Source organism: Belonocnema kinseyi, chromosome 5 (assembly GCF_010883055.1).
Source record: "Belonocnema kinseyi isolate 2016_QV_RU_SX_M_011 chromosome 5, B_treatae_v1, whole genome shotgun sequence".
NCBI classification, from domain to species: Eukaryota; Metazoa; Arthropoda; class Insecta; order Hymenoptera; family Cynipidae; genus Belonocnema; species Belonocnema kinseyi.
Window position 1 is genome coordinate 76,592,180 of NC_046661.1, and position 15,979 is coordinate 76,608,158.

The 15,979-nt window shown below is 25.5% G+C and overlaps 1 protein-coding gene across 1 annotated transcript; it reads right to left on the bottom strand.

The window, feature by feature from the left end:
- Positions 1-7,142: 7,142 nt before the first annotated feature.
- Positions 7,143-15,664, bottom strand: LOC117172673 (peptidyl-prolyl cis-trans isomerase FKBP4). Its single transcript, XM_033360800.1, has 2 exons — positions 15,523-15,664; positions 7,143-8,606 (listed from the first exon to the last, which is right to left on the bottom strand). Exon 2 carries the CDS (start codon positions 8,588-8,590, stop codon positions 7,715-7,717), a length of 876 nt encoding a protein of 291 aa, XP_033216691.1. The 5' UTR covers positions 8,591-8,606; positions 15,523-15,664; the 3' UTR covers positions 7,143-7,714.
- Between the last annotated feature and the right edge of the window lie 315 nt (positions 15,665-15,979).

A 15,979-nucleotide genomic window follows, 5' to 3' on the forward strand; every position in this document is an offset into this window, starting at 1 on the left:
TAAAGTCATTTTATTCTTGTTTTCCTTAAATTTGGATTCGTTTTCATTTTTTCCAGTAATTTCCTTTAATGTTTCCTTTTTGGGTCGAAAAATAATCTATTTGGGTAGAAATTGAATTTTTGTTGTTGTTAAAAATCCAAGATGGCAGTTTTATTTAATGAAAAAAATTCTCAGTTTTTTCCCGGTTCCTAAAAATTGTTCACATCCAATGATATTTAAACAATGGAACACTAAATCTAAAAATTGTTCCATTCGAAGTAATAAAAACTGAACTGCAATTGAAAGAATTCAAAGTGAATCTCTTGAATTTTAAAAGTTGTTTTATTCAAAAAAATTGTATTCAAATGCTCAATAATTTACACGCATAAAATGGAAGCTACTAACACTTTTCAACTGACATTTTTTTATTAAATGCAGTTAAACTGCCAACTTAAACATTTGAAACTTTTATAATTTGTAGAGTTCAAAGATTCTCAGAATTGGTTAAAAATGGAAAATTCCCTGTTTAAATTCACAATTTGAATTCTTTTCGAAAAATTGCCTGTTCAAATTCAGAATTTTAATTCTTTTAAAAAATTCTCCATTTCAAGCAATTACAAAAAATCGATTTTTTTGTAAAATATATTTCTTACAATTGCTTTTCGAAAATACCTCGTTTCAACACAGAATAATAATTTTTGTTTATTTGAAAAATGCAATATTCCATTGAGAATCGTTATTCTCCTGGATAAATTCCAATTCCAGCTCAAAATTGGTTAAAAATTGAAAATTCCCCGTTCTTATCCAGAATTTTTAATAAAATTCTTTATTTTCACGTAGGAATAAAATTCGTTTGAAAAAATCACTATTCAAATCAAGAATTTTAATTCTTTTCAAAAATTTTCCATTTCAACTAAGAATTCGAATTTTTTGTAAAATCCCCTGTTCTAATTTATAATTTAAATCTTGTTCGAAAATATTCCGTTTCAACTTTGAATTAGAATTCATTATTTTAAAAAATTCCCTGTTCCAGCTCGGAATTTATTTAAATTTTTAAATTCCCATTTCCAAGACAAATTATCATTCTTTTAGACAGATAACAGCTTCACAGCTCAGAATTGGTTAAAATTTTAAAAATTCCCCTGCCTTAATATATGAAATTTTTTTAAGAATTCTAATTCTGAGTTTTGTTCCTTTTCGAAAATTTTTCGACAATTATTCTTATTCTGGAAAACTGTCGAAGTTCTTAAGAAGCTTCTAAATTTTTTGTTCGAAATCTCCCAAAACTTATATTTGATTTTAAATTAGGCCGCGGCCTATTTGCACCGAAATTTGAGTTCGAATAGTCGAATTTTGTGGGCTTACGTAAACACTTCGTTTAAATTATTTGAAATTTTTAATTAATTTTGAATTCTTTCAAATCTTCTAAATATCTTTTTAACTTACTCAAATTTTTTCTAAGAATAAAAGGTGTCCAATTGTTATTTTACATTGAAATTTAACAATTTCAGGGTAGCCGCTGGACCGGGAAACCGGGAATTTTATGATACAGTGAATTTATTTTTTGAACGGAATTTCAAAAAAATTTTAGAATAGAAATGTTGTCCATCTTTTATATCAACCGTTTTTAAATAATTTTTCAAATGGTGATTTTTATAAATTATTATATCATTCAGTTTAGAATACTTAATTCGAAAATATTTCAATGTCAAAATTTTCCATGTTAGATTTGTAATTTTTAAGCATATATTTTAATTTAAAGAATTTGAAAATGCAGTTTTAAAGATTAAAAAAAATTAGAAGTTTTTAAAATCGAAGATTTTTTTATATAAAACGGGGTGGCCACCGGACCGAGTAACCGGGAATTTTACGAATTTTCGGAAAAAAATCTGCCCAAGTTCGATTTTAATAGTTTTCAAAATAATTAAAGTGTAGTTTTGAAGATTTAAACAATTAAAAATTAAAAGCATTTGAAGTTGATAATTTTTGAAAAATAGTTTTATTTTATCAACTGTAAAAATAAATAAATAATTTTTTTAATGGAGCCGTACTCTAAGTATAAAAAACTAAACAATAATTAATTTGACAAAACAATTCTAGATCCGTTCAAAATTTCAGGATTTCCAGATTGTAACGATTTTCATCTGAAAGTCTTAATAAGAATTGAAATTAATATATCATTTATTCCGATAATTTTATTTTTAAATAAGAATTTTCATGATTAATCAATAACATATTTTTAATTTAGAGTTCCAGATCTTCCTTTATATTATTTTTTATATTAAATTTAACATATAAATTTATGAATATATTATTTCCATTAATTTTATTTTAGCCATTAAAAAATGTAAACTTGCGTTTTACTATTTTCAACTTAAAAATAAATCAATAATAATATAGTCATAATTAAAGGTTTTTCTTAAATTAAAAATATTGTAAGTCTAAATTATTTAATTTGAAATTTCTTAATGTAGAAAAAGAATAAGTATTTAATATTCAGCAATATTTCACTGTTCATTCAAGACGCGTAAATTGAAACCAAATATTTAAAAGAAAACAATTAGAAACTGAATTGTTTGACATAAAAAGCTTTGAATCTTTAGATTTTCGAAGAACTTTTAAACTTTTAGCGTTAGAGTTATAATTGTTCTATTTAAAAATAGTTTAATTTATGAGTAGAATTGTTCAATTTTGACGTATAAATAACAATTGAGCACTTACTATTTGTAGAAAATTGAGTAATTTTAAGGGATACTTAGAAGTTTTGAAAAAAATCAAAATTAATTAAAAACTTGAAATTATTTCAAGTAATTTAAACGAAGTGTGTTAACATTTTTTTCAGAACTTCTAAATATATTTTTTAATTAATCGACATTTGCCACAATTTTTTAAAAGTCTGCAAATTAAAAAAAAAAAACTTAAAATCTTCCATGTTCTTCTTTGACAATTTTTGAAATCTCTCAAAATGTTTTTAAACTTTCTGTCACAATAATTTTTCAAAGTGAAAAATCATTTTCAATTTTCCTAAGAATCTTAAGAAAATTTTTTATTCCTTTGAAGTCTTTCACAATTCTTTAAAAAATTATAAATTTTTTGTTTGAAATCTGCAAAAATCTATATTTTAATTTTAATTCAGCTGTAAATATTTGAAATTATTTCAAGTTCTAAATGTAATTCGATTCTTTTTAAAACTTCTAAATATCTCTTAAAATTACTCTAATATTTTTACAAATAATAAGTGTTCCATTGTTAGTAATAAATTCAAATTTATTTTTTTTTTAATTTGCATGATTTTCTAAAAGTTACAGAAAAAATTCTAAAATAATTTTGAATTTGGAAGAATTTAAAACCACATCTAGATTTCACAAGATTTTGAAATAAAATTTGAAAGCCTTTAGAGGATGACTATATAAAAAAATAATAATTTAACTTCTATATACAGAAATGCTAAGTTAAAAAAATTATTTTTCAATTTTTAATGTGTCTAGCTTAAAATTACTTACAATAATATAAATTTTAAAGTTCATTGCTTGATTCTTTAATTTAGACTATTTAAAATCTTAACGTGGATTTATATTTATGGAACTTAATCTAAATCTTTCAACTCTATAATTGATAAAAGTTCTAAATTTTTCAGTTTATTTGCATTTCATTTAACATTGTTTAATTGAAAAGTGTTAGTACCTAATTTCCATTCTATACGTGTACATTTGAGCAAATTTTGAGCATTTGAATACACAATTTTTGAATTGAAAAACTTTCCACTTTCAATGCTTTAATTTGTTGTTTACTGTTTATTACTTTGCATGAAAAATGTTCAGAATATAGTTTCATTTTTTAAATTTCATTGGCCGTGTAAAATGTTTGTTTAAAAACTGTAACGTTCAATGTTTAGTTTTTTTTCTTAATGTTAAATATTTAATTTGTAATTACTGATTTGAAATGAACAGTCAGATATTTCTAAATTTTTAAAAATGTTATATTTTACAATTAAATTATATTTGAAATTTAATAAAAGTCTTTAATCATAAATATATTAATTTGATTTTATTTTAAAATTAAAAATAGTTTATAAAGTTTTAATAGGGAGTTCACATATTTTTAACTAATAAGACTTTCCAATTGAAACAGTTTAATTTTTAACATTAAAATCTGGACATTCTAGAATTTTGAATTGATTCTGAATTTCAATGCACAATCAATATTTACTTTTTAAATCTTAAAGTACAATTCAAATTTTTAAAAAATCAGTAATTGATTTATGTTCACAGCTGATCGAGTAAAAATGTTTTTTATCAAAAATCTTCGATTTTAAACGCTTCCAATTTTTAATTGTTAAAATCTTTCAAAATGCATTTTAAAATTCTTATATTGGAATGTACGATTAAAAATTAAAGATGGAAACTTTTCGAAGTGAAATTTTTTTTCAATTGCGCACTGTTAACTCGGTGATGTAATAATTGAAAAAGATCAAAATTAAACTAATTATTTAAAAAATTGTTAAAATCAATGTTGGAAGGATTTTTTCTTCTAAAAATTCATAAAATTATAACGGCCACCTTGAAAATCACAACTGTTTTTGGTTGAAAATTAAAATATTTTGTTACTAAAAAATTAACTACTTAGCTGAAAGTGGAACTTTGTTAAAAAGAATTTTTTTTGTTGACCATTTTAGTTTGAAACCTTTTTTTTGTTCAAAATTGAATTATTTTCGTGATAATTATTTTTTTGACTGAAATTTTAACTATTACATGTATGGTTAACAATGCATTTTCTTCAGTTGAAACTTCATCTATTGTGGTAGAATATTATCTTATTGGTGAAGTCTTCTTGATAGTTTTGGTTGAACCTTTATTTTTTTGGTTGAAAATTTAATTAGTAGGTTGAAAAATTCTTTAAAAATTCCAATATTTTATTAAAAATTTATGTATTTCATGAATAACTATTCTTACTTTGGTTAAAAATTCATCTTTTTGGTTGAAAGTTCGTCTTTTGTTAAAAATCAGTTTTTTCATCTCTTTGGCTTAACATTCATTTTTTATTGAAAATTTAACTTCCATTTTTTGTCAAAATTTTTTTTAATAGAAACTTAAGCTTCTGGGTAGAAACTGCATTACTCTGTCTCAAATTTTTTTCTCCGAAAATTTGTCTTTAATGAAAATTGATCTTTTTTATAGAAAATTCATCTTTTAGGTTAAAAATTCAAAATTTTTTTCAATTTTGTCTTTTATGGTATAATAGTAATCTCATTAGTTGAAACTTTGTTTATTTTTTTTAATGAGAAAATTCATCATTTTAGTAACTTTGGTTTCTTTAACTGAAAATTTAACTATTATATTTTCAGTTAAATATCCACTTATTTGGTAGAAAATTCGTTTTTTTAGCTAAAAATTTATTTTGCTTACTGTTAACTGAAATATTCTTTTTGAAAGCAAATTCATTATTTTTTACCAAAAATTTAACTTTTTTTTTAATCATTTTTTTGGTTGAATATTCATTTCTTTAAGATTCATCATTTAACTTAAAAATTCATTTTTTTTTAACTGAACATGTAACTTTCATTTTTACGGAGAATTTAAACGTTTAGTTAAAAATTTATTTAATTTAATACTGTTATATTTTGGGTTAAAAAATAATTTCTTTGTTTGAACATTCTTTTTTTTTGCTGTAAATTTCTTTTTCGGACTGAAAATTTAATTATTCTATTTGTAGGTGAAAAATGCATGTTTTTGGGTAAAATTGGTATTATTTGGTAGAAATTTCATATTTTGGATTGAAAATTCGACTATTTGGTTAAAACTTCATTTTTTCGGTTGAGTCATTTTAGTTAACAATTAATTTCTTTTGTTAAAAAACAAGATAAATAATAAAATAAATTTTTAATAAACTAATTAATAAGTAATAAATTAATAAATTTGATTAATAAATAAAATTTGAATAAAATTTGTTTGTTTTCTTTTGTTTTGCTGGTCATTCTTTTTATTTCAGTTGAACATTCATTCTTTAAACTGAAAATGTAACTGGGTATTCAATTTTTTCATTGGGAATTTATATTTTTTGTTGAAAATTGTACTTTTTCGGTAGAAATTTAATCTTCTTGGTTAAAAGTTCATCTGTTTGGTTGAAAATTCAACTTTTTTGTTGAAATTTGATTTTATTGGGCTGAAAATTATTTTTTTACTGAAAATTTAACTTTTCTATTTTTGCTTAAAAATGCACTTCTATGGTAGAAAATTAGTTTCGAGTAATTTTATAAATATTTGAATTTTTTGCAGAAAGTTAATTTTAGGTTTAATATTCACATTTTTGGTTAATTGTTCATAATTTTAGTTAAAATTAATTTTTAACTGTAAATGTATCGATTATATTTTTTTATAGAACTTTTACATTTTTAGTTAAAAATTTATTTTATTTAATTAAGAACTTATTTAATTTAATAAAAAAGTCATTCTTTTTTACTGAAAATTTAACTGAAAACTAAACTTTTCCATTTTTGTTAAAAATTGATCTTTTTCGGTGAAAACGCATGTATTTGGTAAAATTAATATTTTTGGTTGAGTCATTTTGGTTAAAAAAAAACATTAATTATCTTGCAAATTTGCCTTTTCGGTTGAAAATTCAATTATTTTGGTGGGCAATACATATTTTTAGATTGAAAATTAGACTTTTTTTGTTAAAAATTCGTATTTTTATGTTGAAACTCAACTTTTCGCATGAAATTCGTTTCTTTCTTTTTACTTTAAAGTTTAACATTTTGGTTAAGCTTTTCTTCTTTGTGGACTACAAAATCTTTCGTTGTTGAAAATTTCTTTTTTTGGTTTTTGAAAATTATTCTGTTTTGTTTGGGAATTTATTTAATTTGTTGAAAATTCGTATTTTTGGTTCAAAATTGATCTTTTTAAGTTGAATACTAAATTGTTCACTAAAATTATTTAAAATAAATTTATAAACAAAAACTTGATTTGCATTAAAATTATTGATCCAAGGATTTAGGTTGTTTTTGTACTTAAAAGAATTATGTAGAAGTTTTAATTCTTAAAAATTAAAATTTTTCGAAATAATGACCCAGAAACTGTACGAAATATTGATTTTTATTCATTTAAATAAGAACTGAAGTTTTTTAAATGAAAGTCTTTTACAAGAAATATTTATTCCTACTTGTCTTAATCTATAAATATCAATGTAATTATTTTTTATATCATCATATTATCTAAAACGACATTAATCAGCAGGAAAGACACAATAAATAATCTCATTTTCATTCTTACAACTATTTAAATCAAGGCAAGAAATTACCAGACAATAAACTTATTGAAAATAAAAGAAACAATATTTTACTTCGAAATTAGGATAATTTTTTTTACAAAAGGAATTTAATCTATATTAACTGAGAGCAGTCTTAATTTTTTTTTAAACTAAATAATTGTTTCTAATTGTTCAAATTCAGGCCTAATAAAACCCCGACTGTTTGAAAAATAATAAAAAGTCAAAAAATACCTTATTCAAACTTGCTTTAAAAAAATAAAAACGAATTGAAAATCAGAGACCGTAAAAATCAGAAAACAAAGTCCAACATAAATTGCAAACTTTACTGAAAAAATCCTCAGACTCAGAATGTCTGATATGCAATTTTTTTAAATTCTTTAAATGCTCAACGTTTTGTAACGACCTCTTAACAAAAATTAATTCGACCCTTTCCGATTCGGAAAAACCGCTCAAGATTTTTTTTAAAAAGCTACTTCTCAGTCCCAAACATCCGCTTGACAATTTTCTCATACCTCTTATTCTCAAGCTGATATTGTTCATTATACAAAATAAATTTCTCCTTAGCTAGCGAATTTTTAGGCTCGATAATCAGCACCTTTTTAAAATCCTCCAACGCTTTTTCGAAATTTTTCAGATTTCCATAGGCAACTCCTCGTCGATAAAGAGCCTTGACATTATTTTCGTCTCTCTCGAGAACTTTGCAACAAAGAGAAATCGCGTGTTCGTAATTCTTTCGATTTAAGTGACACTCTGCCATGTTATTGTAAAGAACGATTCTCAAATCTCCAATATTCTTCAATAAATTTTCCGCCAATTCGAGGGCACTTAGCGGCTCAAGGGTGATGAGAATTTTGCAGGCTTTCGAAAACATGAAAAAGGCGTGCTTGTAACGAGCAGATTTGAACAGAGAAACCCCAGTTTCCTTGTACTCGAGGGCAATTTCGTATTTTTCATTAGGATTCCAATTCCAGACGGGTTTGAAGGTTTCAAAACTGTCAAGGGTCATCTCGAATTTGACGAGAACGTCTTCATTTCCAATTTCTGCTACGGAAGGAAGTCGGATTGTTATTAAACTTTTTTCCTTGATAAACATGGTTTTAATTGCTCGCTCGATTTCTCGATCGAGTTTTGTGCAGGCATTCCCGAGGGTGAGAATTTTTTCGGGCGATCCATCGAGGATGTCGCTGTGAAGTTCCTTTTTTAAATCCGCGATTGTGATGCGAGTCAGACTGACATTGGCGATTTTAATTCGACAAACTGCTCGCTCTGTTGGCTTTTTTGTGAAGGATTCCTTTTCTAGGATTTCTTTCGAGACGAGCTTGTCTTCTGATTCCCAGGAACTCATTGTGAATGATTTAGAACTGTTCAGAAAAGGAATTTGGCTTTAGATTTTTAGAAAAGCGGGAATAATAATTATAAAATATATTACACAGGGTGTTTACGAAAATCTTGGAAAAAAATTCCATGAGAATTCCAGGTTTTTTACTGTTATCTCAAGATTAATTTTTTGAGATGACTGAAAAATCCCGAATAAAAAATATTCGAATAATACAATTTCCGAAAAATAAAATTTCCAACAGAAAATTTCTAAACTATAAAATGTCCTTGCTAGAAAATTCTCTGTTTATAAAATTCCCGAATTTCAACAATTAATTTTTGTAATATATAAAATTTATTAAAATATTAAAATTGTATTTTTAGGTGAAAAATGCATGTGTTTGGGTAAAAATTGGTAGAAATTTCATAAAGTTCGACTATTTTGTTAAAACTTTATTTTTTCGGTTCAGGCATTTTCATTAAAAATTAATTTCTTTTGTTAAAAGAGTAACTATTTTGCTGTTCATTCTTTTTTTCCACTTGAAAATTAATTTTTTAAACTGAAGATGTAACTATGTATTCAATTGTTGCTTAGTAATTGCAATTATTTAGTAGAAAATTAATTTGTTTTGTTAAAAGTTTGTCCTTTGGGTATAAAATTAATTTTTTGGGTTAAAAATTGAACTTTTTGATTGGAAATTCATTTTTTTAATAGTTTTTCTCGAATTTTTTAAACTGAAAATTTAACGATTTTATTTTTTTTATGATTGAACTTTTTTGGTAGAAACTTAATCTTATTAGTTGTTTGGTTGAAAATTCCGCTATTTTGTTGAAATTTTATTTTATTAAGCTGAAAATTATATTGTTACTGAAAATTTGACTTTTATATTTTCGATTAAAAATTCACACAGGGCGTTTACAAAAATCTTGGAAAAAAAGTCCATGAGAATTCCAGCTTTTTTATTGTTATCTTAAGATCAATTTTTTGAGACAAATGAAAAATCCCGAATAAAAAAATATTCGAATAATACAATTTCCGAAAAATAAAATTCCCGAATTTGAAAATTCCCGACAGAAAATTTCTAAAGTATAAAATGTCCTTACTAGAAAATTTCCTGTTTATAAAATTCTCGAATTTAAACAATTAATTTTCTTAAAATATAAAATTAATTAAAATATTAAAATTGTAGGAAAATTAGCGTAGTGAATCTAGCCGTCCGCCAACTGGCTGCCAGCAGACAAATCCATAGGCGCGGGCGCTCTGCAATGTACGCTGGAGCCCCCCATCTCACCAGCGCGGCTGTGGCCACATATTGAATATTCTAGTCAATGTTGAAGTTATTATTTATAACAATTCTGAAGTTTAAGTTATTGTTCAATTTTTTCAGCTATGCTAGAGGCAATTCGGTTAAATTTCATAAAGAATATCAAGTATATTAATTTTTTTCTTGGTGTTCCAGAAAAAAAGTTTTTATACTTCCAATCGCTTCGGGAGTCGAAATAATTTTTTTAAATGACACATTCATGGTCCTCAAGACTCAAAGAAGTTATCTAGCTAATTTAAAATAAATCCTATTGTCCGTTAAATAACTACGATCATCAACTTTTTCTATGAGCTTCACGCATCTGTAACACTGCTAGATATCATGTCAGTGGCTATTGTCTGCTAGCGGTCGGGTGGGGATGCTGGCTATTATTAATAAATAATTTTAACTTTTTGCAGTTGGATTTCGTTAAGGGAACCCTACGGAACATTCTGCACGGATTTATTTATTGCTCTCGAATGAATCAATACAAAATGTTCCGTAGGGTTCCTTTAACAAGAAAAACATCTAGGGAGCATAAAATATGCTTAAAACTTAGATAAATGTTTTTTACGTTATACATTTGTTGTTAACAAATTTTTGTCATTCAATTTTGGTAAAAAGTAGTATTTTTCGACTTTACCATGGTTAAATAAATGTTTAACCCTTGTGTTGCCACCCGGGTACCCATCGGCATACGTTTTGTTAAATAACTTTTTTTCTAATAAAGATAGACCGAATGCTTCTCGAATGAGCATGATTTAACTGATTCTCTTTCAAAATTTGCATTGCACATATTTTTAGAAATTTTTTAGCTTGAAATATCTTGCAATTAAAAAAAAAAGCACGGTGGAGCCACCGGGGTACCCCGACAGAAAAAACATGATTTTCATACAGTATATCATAGAAATAAAATTGGTTATAATAGTATATGAAGTAAATATGGATAATTTTATAAATGATAACAAGATATATACATTTTTAATTAAATTTTCTTGAATTCTTGGACGTAAGAAATTTGCGATGTAGCTGCGCACGTTTTAAATCTGTTTCAGTACTACCAAAGTCACTGCACATTATTAAATTATTATATTCAAGTAGGAATACCTTCCTAGAATATGGATAATTAAATATTAATTGAATACACATTGTTACTTCAAGTTACAATGGACTTTTAACAACAATTTCGTTGGCGGGATACCCGGGTACCTCCACCGTGCTTTTTTTTAATTGCAAGATATTTCAAGCTAAAAAATTTCTAAAAATATGTGCAATGCAAATTTCGATAGAGAATCAGTTAAACCGAGCTGATTCGAGAAGCATTCGGCCTATCTTTATTAGAAAAAAAGTTATTTAACAAAACGTAAGCCGATGGGTACCCGGATACCCGGGTAACACAAGGGTTAAACATTTATTTAACTATGGTAAAGTCGAAAAATACTACTTTTCACCAAAATTGAATGATAAAAATTTGTTATCAACAAATGTATAGCGTAAAAAACATTTATCTAAGTTTTAAGCATATTTTATGCTTCCTAGATGTTTTTCTTGTTAAAGGAACCCTACGGAACATTTTGTGTTGATTCATTCGCGAGCAATAAATAAATCCGTACAAAATGTTCCGTAGGGTTCCCTTATCAAAATGCATGTGCAAAAAGTTACAATTATTTATTAACAATAGACAGCATCCCCACCCGACCGCTAGCAGACAATAGCCGCTGACATGATATCTAGATATCTAGATATCGTGTTACACACGCGTAAAGTTCATAGGAAAAGTTAATGATCGTAATTATTTAACGGACAGTAGGATTTATTAGAAATTTTCCAGATAACTTCTCTGAGTCTTGAGGACCATGAATGTGTCATTTAAAAAAATTATTTCGACTCCCGAAGCCATTGGAAGTATAAAAACTTTGTTTCCGGAGCACCAAGAAAAAAAATTAATAAACTTGACATTCTTTATGAAATTAAACCGAATTGTCACTAGCACAGCTAAAAACATTGACCAATTACTTAAACTTGAGAATTGTTATAAATAATAACTGCAAGATTGACTAGAATATTCAATATGTGGCCACATCCGCGCTGGTGAGATGGGGGGCTCCAGAGTACATTACTGTGCGCCTGTGACTATGGATTTGTCTGCTGGTGGACGGCTATCTTTACTAAACTATGAAAATTACATTTTTTATTTATAAAAAATATTTATTGTCTATACTCAGAACTTTTCTAGTCCAGATATTTTATAATTCGTCAATTTTTTGTTGACAAGTTTCAAATTCGGTAATATTATAAACTGTTCAGGAATTTTACTATTCGGGAATTTTCCAATTAGGCGATTTTATTATTCGGTAATTTTCCAATTAGGGAATTTTATTATTCGAGAACGTCACAGAGCCGCATATTTATTTTTTGGGATTTTTCAATCGTCCCTCTAAAATTATTATTTGACTTAAAGATGAAAATAATTAAAAAATATATGGCAGAGCTGGAAAATCCCGAAAAATTAAAATTCCTGACACTAAAATTCCCTAATTGAAACATTCTCGAATGATAAGATTTCAGAATAAAATTCTTGAATCATAGAATTTCCGAATAATAAAATTACGAAATAATAAAATTCTCCAGTTTCGAAAATTCACGAATAGTATAAGACTATAAGTCCTCACAGTTTATAATATTATCGAATTTCAAAATTTCGGAATAACCAAATTCCCGACAGAAAATTTCCCAAATATAAAATTTCCAAATTATAAAATTCCTTAATTGAAAGAATTAATTTTCCATATATAAAACTAATTAAATCATTAAAAAATATAAAACTATTAATTTTTTTATTTATATAAAATTTTTTACTGGTTATATTCGGTAATTTTCTAATTCGAGAATTTTCTAGTTCGAATATTTCATAATTCGGCTATTTTCTATCGGGAATGTTTAAATTCGGTATAATTATAAATTTTTCAGATATTATGTGACTCGGTCATTTTCCAATTCGGGAATTCTATTATTTGGGAATTTTATATTGGGGGATTTTTCATTCGTCCGTATAAAATTATTATGAATAATTATTAACAATATTATTATATATTATTATCAATAATTGAAAAATATATGGAAGAGCTGAAAAATTCCGAAAAATAAAATTCCTGAAACTGAAATTCCCGAATAATAAAATTCCCGAATGATAAGATTTCCGAATATAATCCCCGAATTATACAATTTCTAAATAATAAAATTTCCCAGTTTAGAAAATTCACGAATAGTGTAACTCCCCACCGCTTATATTAGAAAATTTTCTATCGGATATTTTATGACTCGGAAGTTTTCCAGTTCTACAATTTTATCATTCGGTAATTTTCCAATTCGGAAATTTTGTTTTTAGAGATTTTTCATTCGTCCGTCTACAATTATTATTTGAAAGAAAGAAAACAGTAATTGAAAAATATATGAGAGAGCTAAAAAATCGAGAAAAATAAAATTCCTGACACTGAAATTCCCGAAATGAAAAATTCCCGAATAATAAAATTCGGGAATTTCGAAGTTCGCATAAAAACTAAAAATTAGTCAAATAAAATTTGGACTAGCATGGCATACATTGTTCAAACTTTTTAGTTGAAAATTGATATAATTTTTTAAAAATTCGTCTTTTTTAATAGAGAATTAATCTTCTTAGTTGAAAATTCAATGATTTGTTTAGAAACTTGTGTGTGTTTTTTTTTTAATTCTTCTTTCCTGGTAGAAAATTAATCTTCCTGGTTTCAAATTCAATTTTTTAAGTATTTGGTTAAAATGTATTTTTTTTAGAAGTCGTCTTTACGGGTAGGTAAGTATGTATGATAAAAATTATGAGATTTTTCACGAAAATTTGAAAATATGTTATTTTAAGCGAAAGAAATGTAAAAACTTCCTTAAATTCAATGGAGAAACTCTTCAAATTCCTTCAACAACATAGATGAATTAAAAAAAAAGTTGAATTCTCAACTAAAGAGATGAATTCTCTACCAAAAAAGACGAACTATCAACAAAATATATAAATTTTCAACAGAAAAGTTAAGTTTTCAGTTATTCACATTAATTTTCAACAACAAAAAACGAATTTTCAGCAAAATAGTTGAAATAGTGAAAATTTCAACTAAAAAATATAATTTTAAACCAAATTTACTAAATACGTTTAATTTAATTTATATTTCAGAGATTTTAAATGATTTTTACTCAATTTAATAGATATATATATAATTACCAAAAGTTTTATAGAATTTCTAGAGAACTTCAGGGAATAAATTTTATTTTATTTCAAGGGATTTCTACGGATTTCAAGAATTCCAAGGGATATAAAGAAACTTAAATTTTTTAAAGATATAGAAGATTTTAAATTATTTTAAAAGATTCCAAAAATGTAAAGAGATTTCGAATTTTTAAAGGCAAAAATTGTACAGAATTTCATAAGATTTATGATATTTTATAGGACCGGCAAGTATTCCAAAGAGTTTAGAGAAATTTAACAAATTTTAAGGGATTTCTGGAAAACTTTAGGAATTAAATTTAATTAAAATTATTTCTACAGATTTTGAACTATTTCAAATATTTCAAAGATATTTGAATTTCCAGCATAAAAAACGGCATTTAAAAATCAAATTATTTAATTTTCAAGACATTCTCAACTAAGAAATATGACTTTTCTACAATGAATGATGAAGTTTTAACAAAGGAGTTAATTTTTTTAACTAAAAAGTCGAATGTTTCAGAAAACAGTGGACTTTTCAATCGAAAAAGATAAATTTTTAACAAAAAGTATCATTTTTAATCAAGCACGGTGAATTTTTTTAACAACATTATTTATTTTAAGCCAAAGAAACGAATTATCAACAAAAAAATTGAATTTTTTCAACCAAAATGTTGAATTTTTAATAAAATCATGAATTTTCAAACAAAAAGTTTAACATTGAACTAAAATTTATAAATTTTTTATCAAATAGTTACATTTTTAAGTGACAAAGATAAATTTAACTAAGAATGGAATAGTATAATTGTCATTTTACAAAATTTATTTTTAACCTAACATGAAACGAATTTTTATCAGAATAATTAAATTTTCAACCACATAACAGAATTTTTAACTAAGCCAATAATAGTAGCCTTTTCAATAAAAAAAATCAACTTTGACCCGAAAATTATTTCATATAATGAATTCCCTATAATCATTCAAAAAATTATAGGAAAATCATTACTATATTTTTGTAGGGCGATGGTGTTATACTTTTTTCAGAACTAGGTTAGAGATTGTTTTTATTCAAAAATAAAATGTTTATTTACAAAAATTTTTCTCTTACAAACCATGTTTTAGTGCAATAATCCAAATTTGACAAAGCAAAATCAGGAAAAAAGCGAGTGACAAACTATAAACTCTTTATTTATAGGTTATGCATACAATTAAAGTATTCGTCTTATTATAGAACCTTTTGTATCACTGTAATTAAAAAGGGATTGAATTAAAATTTAATTTCAAAATCAGGTGTCAACAAAATTGAATAAATTAGGTTCGAATTACACAGCTGACTGCGCTGGCTGTCAAAATCGTCCAAATTCAGGCAAACCTAACCTAATAAAATGCAAGCGGAGCAAGAAATAAATTATATATAGGTTTACTTACGTTTACTCGCATAGACGTCCCGAGTTTTGAAAGGCAGACAATAATTAAAGTATTTTAGAGAACATTTAAATCTTAAATTAGTCAGGGAATTACAGGTAAAAGCCGCAAAATTGTAGAGTTCACGAGCATTCGGGGATTCGGGAAGTAAACAACCCAAACAACACAACAGAAAACAAAGAAGGTCACGTGATCGTATCGTATTTAAACCTTCGAGAAATCGAAGATTTAAAATCGTAATTTACAATATAAATATTCTCATTTACCCTCCAATTAATTTATTGAATAATTAAATTGCTTATTATTTTTTGATATAATATTTTTGATATAACAACCACATTCGTGCCCGTTCAGAGTGAGTCTATAGTCTGATGGATGAACTTTTACTCTAATTCAGAGAAAAAAACATTATATTCAGATTGTTTTTGGAAAAATAGTATCGCGATTGGCGTGATAGTGC

Coding starts and splice junctions, on each gene's coding strand:
- LOC117172673 (XM_033360800.1), bottom strand. CDS start 8,590: ATGAGTTCCTGGGAATCAGAAGACAAGCTCGTCTCGAAAGAAATCCTA.